At 39.4% G+C, this 15,077-nt stretch overlaps 2 protein-coding genes across 3 annotated transcripts; one reads left to right on the top strand and one right to left on the bottom strand.

Moving 5' to 3' along the window:
• Positions 1-2,644: 2,644 nt before the first annotated feature.
• Positions 2,645-11,258, top strand: cnih1 (cornichon family member 1). 2 transcript variants are annotated; one of them, XM_032548044.1, is made up of 6 exons: positions 2,645-2,818; positions 3,967-4,035; positions 4,304-4,351; positions 7,372-7,484; positions 7,589-7,732; positions 10,229-11,258. In XM_032548044.1, the coding sequence occupies exons 1-6, from the start codon at positions 2,738-2,740 to the stop codon at positions 10,254-10,256; spliced, it is 483 nt and encodes a 160-aa protein (XP_032403935.1). In that variant the 5' UTR covers positions 2,645-2,737; the 3' UTR covers positions 10,257-11,258. The 2 variants fall into 2 exon arrangements, with proteins under 2 accessions (XP_032403935.1, XP_032403936.1); XM_032548045.1 differs by lacking the exon at positions 4,304-4,351 and having other exon boundaries at positions 2,646-2,818.
• A 307-nt stretch (positions 11,259-11,565) lies between these two features.
• On the bottom strand, positions 11,566-14,988 carry cdkn3 (cyclin dependent kinase inhibitor 3). Its single transcript, XM_032548041.1, has 8 exons — positions 14,657-14,988; positions 14,255-14,356; positions 13,985-14,040; positions 13,859-13,903; positions 13,142-13,364; positions 12,065-12,096; positions 11,883-11,986; positions 11,566-11,785 (listed from the first exon to the last, which is right to left on the bottom strand). Exons 1-8 carry the CDS (start codon positions 14,974-14,976, stop codon positions 11,696-11,698), a joined length of 972 nt encoding a protein of 323 aa, XP_032403932.1. The 5' UTR covers positions 14,977-14,988; the 3' UTR covers positions 11,566-11,695.
• Between the last annotated feature and the right edge of the window lie 89 nt (positions 14,989-15,077).

The raw sequence follows: 15,077 nt of genomic DNA, 5'->3' as shown, positions 1-15,077 counted from the left end.
CTCTGGTTTTATTCAGAAATGATTAGCTGCTTTTGCCTTGTCACTAACCACATGGAAATATTAGAAACGTGTCCAAAGAAAATGCTTGTAAGGGGATCTTAGCAATATGGAAAAGTATGGAATTTACTTTTATCCAGATCTTGGGGAAAATATACAACCAAGACTGGTGTTTTCTTGACTTTTTTTTCCATCTTTTCAAATAATAAACCTAGTGAGAGGTTACAAAAATTTTATATTTACATTTAAGTTAAATGCCACAAAACAATTTGATTTTAAAATTTTACTCAATATTTTGGTTTTGACAAGCTCAGAACTAACTAGTTCATAACTCAAACAAGGGATATTTCACTGTTTTTGGCCTCTAGATAACTTTAGACTCAGGTTGAATTGGGGAGAAAAAAAACAGAATAGAAATAAAATGGAATAAAGGTATCAGTACACAAATTGTTTTAATAAATCTATGTTTAGTGTGTGGGTTATTCCAGTTTTTAGGTTTAGAGGTGGAGCAGATTTGTTTTAGTCCATATGCCAACAAAGCTGTGAAATAGCCCTGTCCTCTGAACATCAAGTCAATATCAGCCTTTTGTTGTTTCATGATTTCTAGAGAACTACTGTGAGGGCAGTTCTTGTTTTATACAGAACATTTTGCAAAAAAAAAAAATCTGGGAAACCATAGGCTGGAAAATAATGGAAGTTTTATAAAGAATGTTGAAAAATTGTTTGTACCATTTACTGCTTACTGTATGTGTGGAACACAGCAAATATGTGGGTGAAAAAAAGATTATTATTATTATTTATTAGGATACATAATGTTTGTAATGTATCAAGTTGAGAGATTATAATCTAAAAAAGCAAGGTAAATCAAGTGAATTAAAGATTTTTCATGTTGTGCATGACATGAAACACCCACACGATGGCAGTAGCACATCTGCAAAGTATTCTAGCTGTTTACTGAAGAAGAAAGTACTTGGCTTGGTACGGTGGCCGACAGGTGCAAATGCGCAGCAAAAGAGAAACATGCAAACAAAAAAAAAAACACGCGCACAAATTAAATGCGGCAAGCAAAAAGAGAGACGCAAACACCCCCGAATGAAATGCAGCAAACAAAAAGAGAGACGCAAACACCCCCGAATGAAATGCAGCAAACAAAAAGAGAGACGCAAACACCCCCGAATGAAATGCAGCAAACAAAAAGAGAGACGCAAACACCCCCGAATGAAATGCAGCAAACAAAAAGTGTTGAAAACGGAAGTGCTCCAGACCACTAGGGGGAGTCAAAGAAAATAGTATTCATTTCTATGGGACCAGATGCAAGATTCAGAGAAAGAAATTTGAAAGAAAGTAAAGGTATCTCTCTGAATCTTGCATCTGGAAAGTGTGATTATTGTGAGAAGTCTGAAACAATAGAGCATGTTATTTTAGAGTGTTGTAAGTATGAAGAAGAGAGAAGATGCATGCTGAGAGAGTGTGTAGGTATTAAAGAAAGGTTTAATTTAATAGAATTTTTGAGGAGAGATTTCGGGAGTAGACATATTCAAATAATTATTCGGTATCTTAAAAAAACAAAGCTATTTCATAGGATATGAGTAGAGCAAGTTGGGTGTGAGTGTGTAAAGAATATCAAAGAGGGGTATATAAAGCTATAAGCAAGTTGGATAATATAAGCAGGTGTGTATGTGTGGGGGTATGTTTAATCAGGAGTTAATGGAGGGAAAAGGTAGAAAGTGAAAGTTTATAGACCATCTCGAACCACACTCCATACTGGTAAGTGGCGGTAATGCTACTGTAAGTTTGTTGCCAACCGCCAATAAATACCAAGAAGAAGAAGAATCTTGCATCTGGTCCCATAGAAATGAATACTATTTTCTTTGACTCCCCCTAGTGGTCTGGAGCACTTCCGTTTTCAACACACACATTCGGGGGTGTTTGCGTCTCTCTTTTTGTTTGCTGCATTTCATTCGGGGGTGTTTGCGTCTCTCTTTTTGTTTGCTGCATTTCATTCGGGGGTGTCTTCTTTTTTGTTTGCGTCTCTCTTTTTGTTTGCTGCATTTTATTTGCTTTTTGCTTGCCGCATTTAATTTGTGCGCGTGTTTTTTTTTTGTTTGCATGTTTCTCTTTTGCTGCGCATTTGCACCTGTCGGCCACCGTAGCTTGGTCCGGGGGAGGACGGGCGGTCTTGTTAAAACGTGATAGCTATATTGTTAAAACATGATACGTATCTTGTAAAAACGTGATAGTGATCTTGTATAAACATGTTAAACTAGTTTTTATTCCTGCCCACATTGGTGTGGTAGGAAGTGAGTTGGCTGATAGTTTTGCTAAGAGTGCTGCAAAAAAAACCAATATTTAAATTAGTAAAAATAAGATAAAGAATATTATAAAAATGTATATCAAGAAGAAATGGCAAGAACAGTGGGATAGAGGAGGCAATGCTATGTTTTATTATAGTATCCAAAAAAAGTTGGGAAATTAAGAAAATGTAAGAATTAAAAAAAGAAGAAGACATTATATCTAGAATAAGATTTGGACATACAGGATTAAATAGTAATAATATAAGAACGGGTATTATGGGGAGATTGTAGTAGTTAAACATCTGATCCATACTCCAATGTGGAAGGTGGCGGTAATGCACCTATAAGTTGCTTGCCAACCGCCATGAAAAAAGGAAAGAAGAAGAGGAAGCCCGCATCATCCGCTGACGGAGCCAGGAGGAACCGACCAGAAGAACAGTAGAAAAATGGCGTTCACATTCGCGGCCTTTTGTTACATGCTCGCTCTGCTGCTCACGGCGGCGCTTATCTTTTTCGCTATTTGGCATGTAAGTACACATTCACACCGGCTGCTTTCCTGACTGTCCAGGTGTAGAAGAAGAAGAAGCGAGGAACCCAAACGCGGGGTTGAAAACAAGGCCTTCCGAGTGGGCACGTAGTAGTGACGCTTTCTGGTCAGAGTCAGCTCCTGTAAGACGCAGGAGAGAACTCTAGACATTGCGTTGGCGCTAACGAAACTGACGCACGCTAACGTCAGAAACCTGTCTACTACTGAATGAATGAATGGTTCACACCCTGGTGTCGACTCGGGCGGAAAGCTCACCCTATTAGCACCGATACAGACGCTGGTTTAACACATAATTTTGAATTAAGGTGTTTCCGTAGTTAAATGTTCGTATTAGACGTCCTCAAAACACACAGGGCTTCTATTAACCTGTCAGGCTACATTGTGCTAACAGCTAGCAGGCTAATCTAAAGGACTTCGACATATTTACTCCAGAAAAGCTAAATGCTTTATGGCTCTTGTGCTGCATAGTGACCATTTTCTCGCCACTTGGTGTAAAGACGGTGGAAGAGTGTGACTGTCAAATGTTGAAACAACTTTAAGTCTTATTTTTATTAACTTTCTCCTTTTTTTGCCAGCATTAGCTATGGGATTTATTGGACATTGTTGTAAACTTTAGACCACGATTGTTACTCATTTGCAATATATGTCATGTAAACAAGAATTGGTAATCTATCATAGAAAACCCACCACAAATAAGTGTGTTATACCAAATTATTGCTACCCCTCCTCTCCTATTAAGTTGCACAAGCTTTGAGGCACACAGTGATCTTTGACCCTTCCTCTCTCCAGGTAGGATTTAGGTGTGGGAGGGTGAGCTAAAGGAAATTAGCTTCTGCCCTGTCACATTTAGCATTAGCAGGCCAGCACAGCTGTCATGGCTTACAAATGGTTTTAAAGGGATTGTGTTGTGGCACCAGTTTATTTAATACGAAAACCTCTTAACACGAAGACAAAAATGTGCTGAGATTAAATGTTGTTATGCTACTGCAATAACAAATCAGTTCATTTTAAGGGATTTTACACAGTTTCTTCTTGTGTGTGTAAATTTGGTGGATTGTTCACTCAACTGGAATATCATACATATTGTCATGCCAGCATTAATGTGACATATTTCTTCATTATTTCCAGATAATTGCATTTGATGAGCTGAAGACTGACTACAAGAATCCTATAGATCAATGTAACACTTTAAATCCGGTAAGCGTGTCTGCCCTTGCTTTTCTTGTCTAAACAACTGCATGCAGATGCTCTCTGTTACAACTGTACCGTTGTCCACATATCTCTTTTTTTCTATCATTTCTCTGCACTGTAATGCTAAATAACCTGCCTGTCTTTTGTCATTTTAATTGAGTGACCTTGTCGGCTGTCCAACTCTAACGCGTTTTCATTTTGTTTTTTTTCCAATCTGCTTCTTTTGCCCCCCTTTTTTCTTTTCTTTTTCTTTTCATTTTTCAATGCCTAAAAGACAATTGAAAAGGTCAAAAAGATTAAGAGAGTCAAAATTGCAATAAAGGTTTGTACCAGTCTTTAAAATGCCCGCTGAGTTCAACTTAGTCCGAAGTCTTGTCGTTTTGCACGGTGAAGTGTTTGCTAAGGTCTTTTCAGTTAACTAACTTGAGTTGCGTTTTGGATCAGACGAAAACATAAAGCTTTTCCCCTCTTTTTATTTTTATATTTTAAAGATTACTGTATTGTTCTTAAGTAATTCAGTTTAATCTCTGGGTTGGATATCTCGGCTCTACGCTCGCAGATTTTACATTGCCAGCTTTTCCTTGGATATTGTACTTATTCCAAATGTATTCACACCCTTGAACGTTTTTACATTTTGTCCTCTTACAACCTAAGCATAGAGTTTAATTGTGAAATGAAACTACGTGGTTTGCAAGTTTGTTTGTTTTTTTGTAAATAAAAATCAGAAAAGTGTGACATGCAGATAGCCAAACAGAGTCGACTATTTTCTTGTAATTGTTGCTGCCACGCCCTGTTCGACTGCATGACACAGCAATTACAGCCCCACAAATACTGCTCTTGGAAAATATTCATTTCTTTACAACACCAGTCACATAAAGAAGTGTAATTTGCATCACTAAACGAAACAATTTGAACGAAACTGCATTTAATCATATTTTCAAATGTGATATTTATTGATACTTTTATTGGATAAGCAGTGGAGAAAATGGTAACAATCCCGACAGTATGGACAGTTTTGCCGGGTTTTAGCATCATTAATTGTAATTTATTGAGACGTCAATAAGTCAGAAATTTATCGTTATGAATGATATAATAAATGCCCACCTCTACTTCCACACTTTCCATGTCTTTTCTAAAAAAAAAAAAAAAGAGAAAAACATGGATGCTACTTCTAAATTGCGTTGGTCTATTGGTGAAGTTTTGTCGCTGTACTGGGACAAAATGTGACAAAACCAAAAGGGGAATGAATACTTTGACTGGACACGGCTTTAGTCCAGCAGATTGTTGTAAGGATCTCCTGACGCGTCGCCTTTGGTGAGACAGTGAAGCTACATACTGAGAGCAGAATGTGTAAATATTCAGCTGCTATGGCTTATTGATGAAGCGTTAGCTTTTAACTGAAAAGACTGGCAAATGCTTAAAGCATGCATGATTTCTATTACAATCAACCCTTTGTTTGCTTATGGTTTTACAGATAGTAGTTCAGTAAACTCTCCCATTTGTTGGACAAAGACTTAAATCAGTTGGTTGGATGATCTTCAAGCCTTTCAAGTCACAGCTTAACCACATTCTTCACTGAAATACACACACACACACACACACACACAAAAAGTATTCTTTTCCTCATGAATTAGAGGTTGCAGTTTGAGCCACTGTTTGTCCGATGTAAGCTGCTGTATGTGAGCTCAGAGTTGGCTCTAAGCTACATCACCTGTGGTTCTGAACAGATGGCAGCAGAATCCCACCCACCTCTCTCCAGCTCAGCACTATTTAAAACCTCTGATTGGCCAGAAATTCTCCACAGGAGGAGGAGTTAGTGTAGAGGGGAAAAAAAAAGTCAGGCTCCACATACCTGTAACCCATGGTGTTCTGCATAGTCTGGTATGCAGGCTTTGAGCCCAGTTTGAACCCGTTTGGGGTCATCGTTCCCCCCCTCCGTCTGTTCAGTTGTGTCGTATTTGGCAGCGCAGTGCAGATCCTGCACATTCCCCACGCCCCACACCTGTCCTTCTGTGGGCCGTTGGTTTGGCTCCACCTGCTGTATTTCTTTTTATCCCCCCCAACCCCCAAATGCATGGCTTCCATGTGGTGCTTCCATCTGCCCCCCTGAACCCGACGCTCGACCCGACCTCAGGCACACTGGCTGCATCAACGCCGCTCACGCTCACAGCATGGTTCTCAAACGATGTGCTGTTGCAAAGTGGGACGATGCGCAGATTTGTCGTCACCGCAGACACGTCGATGTTCGGACGCACCAACGTTGTCCCGAGCAAGCGTCGTCGTTTAGTTTAGACGCACATGGTGATGCATGTCACTGAACCAGGGTGGGAAATAAATCTCTTTGGTCCACTTGCAAGAATCGATCTCTAAACTCTGAAACGCTGCTCATGTTTTTGCTGAAGCTGGCGAAATGAGACTTAAAAGTTTTATCACGATATTTTGTAGTAATGTTGTGATAACACTAAAAGTGATAACTATTTATTAATTATTTTTTAGGTAATGGTATGGCTATGACTGAATGGTACACCAATCATATCCCCACAAACAAAAGTACTGCTTATGAAAAACATCCCCATATGTAATACACCGCTGTAGGATAACAGTTATATATATATATATAAATAAAATGTGGTCTGTATCAATAAACTGCTCATAGCAGCTGCATTAAGTCATATTTAAAAATTTATTGATGTTCTTTTTGTGTAAACATTGGCGAAAATAGTGAAAACTAACTATTCAGACAGTTTTAGGGGTTATAAACATCACTAATTTGAATTTACTGTGACAGTAAATCAAAATTCTTATCACAAGAAATGTATCACGATAAACGATACAATAAATGCCCACCCCTACGCTGTAAGTCAGGGAGGAACTTCCATCTGCTGCCGTTTAAATGGCAGCAGATGAGCTTCTTTGTGGTTTTTAATTTAAATATTGAAAATCAGATTTGTTTTTTTTTTAATCCAGAGTATACTGTGGAATTATCGAATTTGCAAGTGGTGGTTCTTGATTTTTCACCCTGTTATTTGGTTAAATATGGCGTCCGAAGCCTGCTGTCACCTTGGCTACATGCATTGTAACCATACAATCTAATACATTACACTAAAGCTTAGTATTTGTCTTTCACTCCTTTTTATGAATGATGTCACCTTTTTATTTTTTTTTTGTTTTAGACATCTGAGTGAGAACACCTCAGTCTTTGCTAAAGACGATTGGTTTTCTTCAGTTAGCTGCAGCATCCTCCCATGTCGTCCTCTTGACTCTCGGCTTCCTAAACGTCTCGTTTTGAGCCGACCGGCTGTCCCTGTGCTTTGACGTCTCCTCTCCTCTGGTCTGTTTCAGCTGGTGCTGCCAGAGTATCTCATCCATTTCTTTTTCTGCGTGATGTTTCTGTGTGCGGCCGAGTGGCTCACCCTCGTCCTCAACTTACCGCTGCTGGCTTATCACGTCTGGAGGTGGGTAACCGAGCAACCGGCTGACCACCGGAGCAGGAATCCTCTGCTTTGTTTGTGATGAACAGGTTTATTTGTTTTTTATTAATATTTTTGCTGTGCCACAGGTATACGAGCAGACCCGTGATGAGCTGTCCAGGACTCTATGACCCGACTACCATCATGAATGCCGACATCCTGGCCTATTGTCAAAAAGAAGGCTGGTGCAAACTGGCTTTCTACCTCCTCTCATTCTTCTACTATCTCTATGGGTACATGGCTTTTTCTACTATTTGTCTCACTTTGAAAATCATGCAGCACCTTGAAAACATTCACACTTTTTAAAGCTTTTCCCATTTTGTCACAACAAACTCCTGTGTGTTTCATTGGAGTCTTGTGTGATAAAGTCTATTGGTTTCACACATCTAGACATTGAAGGTTCTGCCCATTCTTCTTTCCAAAACAGCTCAAGCTAAGGCGGATTGGATGTGTAGCATCAGTGAACGTTTTGTCTTTCACTTCATTTAGCAGTACTGCAGCTCTGTGCATTGGTCGAACACACGGCTCTGCAGCCCGCGGCTCCGGAGTCACACCTGGCTCTGAATAACTTTGGCTGAAAAGGAGCCAGTTAATGTTTTTAAATACAGATATAGCAATTTTAAGGTTTTAAAAAATTCTCCTGCAATATTTGCACTGAATTTTCACAAAGAATGACAGACACTAAAATTCCCATTAATATGTTTTTAGACCTGTTTTCCTTGACTTTTTAAAAAAAAAAAAGACTATTTTAAAACCCCAAAATGGACATAAAATGCTTGTTCTATAAAGATTGCAAGAAATTTCCCAAAGGAGATATTTGTCTAAAAAGTTGTATTTTTTTTTCACTCATGTGACATTTGCAGCTTTAAATGAGTTTTATTTGCATTTCCTGAGAGTAAAATGGCTCTTTAGGCTATAAAGGTTGCTGACCCTGACCTATCAGATCAAATTTAATTGAATACCGAAGAGGCGTATTTTATTTTTTTTAATTAAAGTTTTAGATTTGTAATGTGTCAAAAACATGAGAAAGTTGATGTTGCATGACTGTAACAGAAACACTTCCAGTACAGCAGTAAGAAAATGTGTACACCGTGTTCCAAATTATTATGCAAATTGGATTTGAGTCATAAAGATTAAATTTTTATTGTTCTATTAAATTCATAGATGGTATTGTGTGTCAGGGCTCTTTGAATCACTATAATTAATTTCAGAGAGCTGGTTGATTAGTTTGTCTGGTGAGCTCAATTAAAGGAAATCTACTGAAGGATGTTCCTCATTATTAAGCAGGCCACAGGTTTCAAGCAATATGGGAAAGAGAAAGAAACTCTCTGCTGATGAAAATCATCAGATGACGTTATCGTACTGTGAAGAGATTTGTGGCTGATTCAGAACAAAGATGGGTTTGTACAGATAAAGGCAAAATGAGGAAGGTTTCTGTTAGACAAATTCATCAGATTAAGAGAGCAGCTGTTAAAATGCTCTTACAAAGCAGCAAACAGTTATTTGAAGCTGTTGGAGCCTCTGGAACCTCAAGGTGGAGGATCCTCCAGAGGCTTGCAGTGCATGAAGCTACTATTGGGCCCCTAACCAGAGCTCACAAGCAGGAACGGTGGCAGTGGGCCCAGCCGTACATGAAGATTAATTTTCAAACAGACTTGTTCACTGATGACTGCTGTGCAACCCTGGATGGTCCAGATGGACGCAGCAGTGGATTGGTGGTCGATGGCCATCACGTCCCAACACGGCTGTGACGTCAGCAAGGAGGTGGTGGAGTCATGCTTTGGGCCGAAATCATGGGGAGAGAATCATTGGTCGGTCCTTTCAGAGTCCATGAAGGTGTGAAAATGACCTCAGCAAAGTAGATGGACTTTCTGACTGATCACTTTCTTTCATGGTTCAAAAAGAAGAGCCATACCTTCAGTAGCAAAATCATCTTCATGCATGACAATGAATGCTGCAAGGAATACCACTGTGTCATTGAAAGGGGAGAAACTCATGGTGTGGTCACCATCCTCCTCTGACCTCAGCCCTATTGAGAACCTTTGGAGTTTCCTCAAGCAGAAGATCTGAAGGTGAAATGCAGTTCATATCAAACCAGCAGCTCTGGGAAAATATTCTGACATCCTGCAAAGAAATTCAAGCAGAAACTTTCCACAAACTCACAAGTTCAATGGTGATATTAAAGAAGGGATCCTATGTTAGCATGTAACTCTGTTAAGATGTTTTTGATTGAAGTAGCTTTTGATTTTAGTACATGTGACCACTTAATGCTGCACATTCAAAGAATGACTGTTTGCAGTTCTTTATAATCCATAAAATGTTTAGAAAATCTGCTGTGCATAATAATTTGGAACAGTGCATTTTGAGTTTTTTATTTTTGAAAAAAAAATACTGTTCTCATGAGAAGCTTTGTTCAGTAAAATTTGATTTATACTGTAATAGTTCATGACTTAAATTATACTGATCATCATTTGCATTGACCATTTAAGAAAATCTGAGAAAATATCACTTGCATAATAATTTAGAACACGGTGTAATTTCCTCAATTTGTTTATGTCAAAACTGCAAATTTCCTGTAGATATATTGAAATTGTGGCAACACACCTGAGTCGTTTTTTATTTTGTCAGTCACAAATGTTGAAGGTGTTACATAATCTTACTGGCTGTGGTCATTTGGACCCAGGCGACTGTGAGTGAACCCGATCGTAATCCTAATCTGTCTCTTCCAGAATGATCTATGTTCTGGTGAGCTCCTAAAGACGTGGAGGGAAACGGACCAGGCCGTACAGTAGATGACCAGACACTATGATCCAAGTGCTGGAACACTGGACCTGCTGGAGACCACTGATGAGCAACACGAGCCGTCATTTCAAGTGGATGATCCCCCCCCTCGACAAACACACACAGTGCAGAGAGTCATTCTGGAAACTTCTAACCTCTTTAAAGACTATCTTGGTCGCAGCGTTTCTGTCAAAGCACTACAGCTTCAAAAAATAATCTGGAAATACGGACAAATTTCAACAGACAAGTTCATTGTTTTCCTCTTTTTTTTTTTTTTACAGTTTTTTGGGTTTTTTTGCTTGAGATTTAAATAAAAATAGTTTTCCATCTTTGCTCCCTGCTTTCAAGTGTTTACAGATTAGGATTTGAGGTTTGTGTGTGTGAATCTAAACCATGTGTTGATCTGCTTTAGGGTTTTTTTTTTGTTCTTTTTTACAGCTGATGTACTCTGACCAGGTAGTTTATCTCAAAGATCTTAGCTGCAGACGGTTCAATCTGTTCAGACTAAAGATGGACTGAAGGAATAAAAGACGAGTGTAATCTTGTAGTGAAACATGACACGCACACGGTCTTATCAAGTTGTTTTTTTTTTTCAATGAATTGTTTCAATATTTAAAATCTACCGCGCTCTACCTGTCCAATATTTAGTTGCATCCATTTAAATCCAGAGATCATGTGTTTTTTTTAAAATTTTCTGTAAAATTTCCCTTGTAGCTGTAAGTTAAGTGAAAGGCCGACTTGACAGCGATGTATTCGACGTTTATTTTAGAGCTTCAGTAGCAAACTGCTGATGTGCCATACTGTTGAATCGTACCTTTTGATGTTCTGTTTTTGGTTGATTTGAACACAAATGGTCCACGTTGTTAGCATCTCTGGTCTATTTATTGTTTTCTGGATTTTTATGTCATTTTCTGTGACGTCAAGCACTCCTGTCATCAAACTTCATTAGTTCAATAAAAGTCATTTAGCTCAAGCTTCCACTGGTTAGAGCAATGTCTTTCATTTTGCACCAGTCAATTTACCAGGACATCATCTTCGCTCAGTGACAGTTTTATGGATTATATCTAATCGTGTCACATTTGGGAAAATAATTTGAAATAAAACCAAAACACTTAAATTTTCTGCAAAGCTTATTTATTTTATCTTGTGCAGTGGATCTTTTTTAAATGATTTTAACACAGAACATGTACATATCTCCTCAACTTTTTTTAATGCTTAAACACAGGCTTATATTTTTTAAGATTTTATTAAGCTGAGTTGTGTTCCGTTACCCAAACCTTTCGGCTTATTTAAAAGCTCGAAGGAAGTGATACAATTTTTTTTTTTTTTTTTAAAGTGCAGCTCTTGGAGAGTAAATCACTAGCAAAGAGAAACGAATGCAAATGTTTAGAGATTATTTTCTCAATAATCCAGAATCACCGAGACACTGATCTCTCTGGGGCAGCCTCTCTGCTCTCTTTGTAGGCGGTATACTTCTCCCGAAACTCGTGAAGAAAATTGTATTGCTGCAAAAAAAGAAAAAAGGACATCCAAGATTGAGTGCTGAATATCTTATTCATTAAAAGAAAAACAAACAAAAAAAACACTTCTATCCGTCCTCACCTTCACCGTTTGTATCGCTCCAACTCCTCTGTGCTCTCTGAGGATCTCGATGGCTTTGTCGGCTGTCATCGTCACCGAGAGCTCGAGCAGCAGGCAGGCGGCGACTGAGTGGGAAACAAACGCTGCGAGTCAGAGAAAGACCAAAACGAGAACGTCGTCACGTGAAAGCAGACCGTCCTCACTTAAAGCAGATCGCCCCAGGCCTCCGTAGCAGCTGCAGGAGGAGAGGAAAAGGCAAAGTCAGTTCAGAACTTCAAACCGTACAGGCAGAACGCTTTGTTGTGGTTTCTATGGTGACCAGAAGGCCTTTACTTGAAGAAATATTTCCAAACTATAAAAGGTTGGGTTTTTAAAAAAAAAATAAAAATACAAGGCTTTCATTTCCTCTGATTTAAGATATTATGATGCATCAGCAAAAAACACTTAAACGAAAAACACCGAGAGGAACTGACATCCCTCCTGTCTTTTCACCGTTTACTTATGAATTCATCCATTTTAAAACCCTGACTCCAACGCTCAGGTTCCTTCATAATCAGACGCCTTCTGAAATCTCTCAACTGTTGAATCCTCCAGGACTTCAAACCAAAATCGGATGGTTGTTCCAAGAACGGCAGAACTTTCCGGATCGATGCAAATCGACTCAGACGAGCTTCATTTGCTTGTGAGAGTTTTAGTCGAGTATTTATTTATTTTAAATCCAACATGCTATTCCTTAAGATCCTTTTTTAAACATTCTAAATTTGCTTCAATTGTATTCAACATTTTTTTTCCTTTCACTTTATGTTTTCATTCGATATTAAATTTTTATGCTCCCGTCTGTGACTTTTTATTTGCGAGAGGTGCTATAAAAATTCAACTGCTGCTGCTGCCTAAAAATTATTTTTTGTTCATTTAATTAAGTTACATTTTCCCGGGTCATTTGTTGAGTTTTAATTTTTCCAAAGATTGCCTTTCATCAACGAGATGTTAAATAATTGTGGGAAAGCAGTAAAACACGCAAACCTTTCCATTCCCTGGAGAACCCACAAGTTGTTGGGCTCCTGAGAAGGTTTTAATGCCATATTATACATTTTCTCCCATTTTTAAATGCAAATGAAACGCAACGGACTTGGACGAGCTTTACCTTTCCGAGCTACTCATCGAGTCTCAGAGAGGCAAGTGAACAAACTTCAGCATTTGGAGATCTTTTCCACTCAACATTTCAAATACATCCGTGATGCAAGTGTGTGTGTGTGTGTGTGTGTGTTGACTCCACTCACTGGACCACCGTCTTCCTGTTCCTCTCGAGGCAGACCTGCAGCTCGGTCAGGATCTGGCAGCACTGCTCCAGCTCGGGGACGTCTCCGTCGGGGAACGGTGCGTGGTGCACCGTGAAGCCGTGTTGGTCGTAGACCTCCAGGAGGGACGGGACCCTGTACTTGCTCAGTTCCCCTCGAGTGCAGAAGACGAACACATTCTGCACCCCCTGGTTCTTCAGCTCGTCTGGCAACAGGAAGGAATGCGAGTTCTTTTTAGACAAATTTGGCATTCTCCACTACCGAGTTCAAAGATTAAAAGTTGCGATGCCCATCAATAGAATAACAGCATAACACGCATTACTGAATGCAGTATTTAACTTTTATAAAAATATGTTTTTGACGCAATTGTTGAAACCGTCACCATGTGTTGACAGCATAGTATGAGATTTGCGGGGGGACTGTTATTGTGAGTTGTTTAGTAGCATTCTCACAAGGTTGATTGACAGCCTTCCTCTTGGCTCTGATTGGGTGTCTTTGGAGCAGTGCCTTTCTTCAGACCACAGAAAGGAGGTGGAGGAGATGGATCTTTTCACAGATTATCCGTCTTATATTCATGGTAATAGTTCAAATATGTAATAAAAACCTAAACATATTTACATAGAAAGTTACATACTGCAGCTTTAATGTCTGATCTGAGTAATTCATGGCTGAGAAAAGATTCCTCAAAAACTGTCTTACCAACATCTCTCTGCAGGGACCTGCGAACATCTCGATACCTGCAACCTGGAATAAGAAGAAATATATTATAACAAAAAACAAATGTCTTTGTCCTAAAACAGACCTTTCAGATGAACATGATTTTACCTGGCAGCGCACATATTCCGAGGTACTGTGAGCACTCAACTATGGACAGAGGTAACCTGGAACCCAGTCAAAAATATTACAAGATAAAGTTTATCAGACTATCGTGTCTTCCTGACTCAGAAGGAGTAAACACAAATGCACAGGACAATTTTTTAGATTTTTACTTCCACTTCTGCTTTGTGTCAATGACAAAATCACTGAAAACGCATTGAAAGTTGTGGCCGCAACAAGGAGTTTTAGAGGGGTGGATAATTGTTTTGCTCCGTTTACCAGCTGATGTGGAGCGGCGTCAGCTGCTCTTCTTCCACATCTTCATCAGAGGAAGAGTCAAACACGATCCTTCTCATGTCTTCAGACGCCCGAGAGCGAAGACTGGGTCAATTAAAACAATAACATCACGGTAGGTTTCACAGAGTCAGGCATGTTATAGCTACTTTATCCTGAAATATTTAAAAGGTTTTTTAAAGTTCTAATAAAACGCCAGACGGTACCATTTCTCACGTGCTAACGTCAGCTATCACTCCTACTTCATTTAAAATAAAAAAGTTTAAATTCAGTTACTAAAATAATTATTCATACAACAGCCCTTAACAGTAAGCAGTTCTACAGTTTTTTTTTAAAGCTCTAAATGTACACATACATATATATTAAATGTATTTATTCTCCACCTACTTCGCTCTCTCCGTGCTCGGTGTTTTGACAGCCAGTTCAAAGTGCTGCGATTTTAAAACGCCACAAAGCTGTCGTCCAATCAGATTCAAGAGCTGACTCTTAACTCCTCCCACCGCAGCGCGGCAGACCGCAGTGGCGTTCGATTTACAATGCTGGCTCAAGCAGGGGTGGGCGGAGTGACGACGACAAAATCTCGAAGACTGTCTCTCTGCCGGGGTGCCCAAAGTCTGTCCTCCACGCGTCCTGCGTGTTTTAGTTCTGTCCCTGGTTTCACGCACCTGGATCCAATGATGGCTCGTTAGAAGGCCTAAGAAGAACATTGACTTGCTGAAAAGGTTGTTACTACCACCAGGGAGAGAACTAAAACATGCAGGACGCCGGCCCTCCAGGACCGACTTTGGGCCCCCCTGCAAAACAAAAA

The sequence above is a fragment of the Xiphophorus hellerii genome, chromosome 19 (assembly GCF_003331165.1).
Source record: "Xiphophorus hellerii strain 12219 chromosome 19, Xiphophorus_hellerii-4.1, whole genome shotgun sequence".
NCBI lineage: Eukaryota > Metazoa > Chordata > Actinopteri > Cyprinodontiformes > Poeciliidae > Xiphophorus > Xiphophorus hellerii.
This window is presented reverse-complemented; position numbering and strand designations above follow the sequence as displayed.

What these genes read in the sequence shown, in the direction of transcription:
- cdkn3 (XM_032548041.1), bottom strand. Translation starts at nt 14,976, where the DNA reads ATGTTCTTCTTAGGCCTTCTAACGAGCCATCATTGGATCCAGGTGCGT. An exon ending in GTCCCTGCAGAGAGATGTTG is followed by an intron (nt 13,365 to 13,858) that starts GTAAGACAGTTT and finishes TCCTGTTGCCAG; the next exon opens with ACGAGCTGAAGAACCAGGGG. An exon ending in GAGCGATACAAACGGTGAAG is followed by an intron (nt 11,786 to 11,882) that starts GTGAGGACGGAT and finishes CTTTTTTTGCAG; the next exon opens with CAATACAATTTTCTTCACGA.
- cnih1 (XM_032548044.1), top strand. Translation starts at nt 2,738, where the DNA reads ATGGCGTTCACATTCGCGGCCTTTTGTTACATGCTCGCTCTGCTGCTC. An exon ending in AATGTAACACTTTAAATCCG is followed by an intron (nt 4,036 to 4,303) that starts GTAAGCGTGTCT and finishes AATGCCTAAAAG; the next exon opens with ACAATTGAAAAGGTCAAAAA. An exon ending in GAGTCAAAATTGCAATAAAG is followed by an intron (nt 4,352 to 7,371) that starts GTTTGTACCAGT and finishes GGTCTGTTTCAG; the next exon opens with CTGGTGCTGCCAGAGTATCT.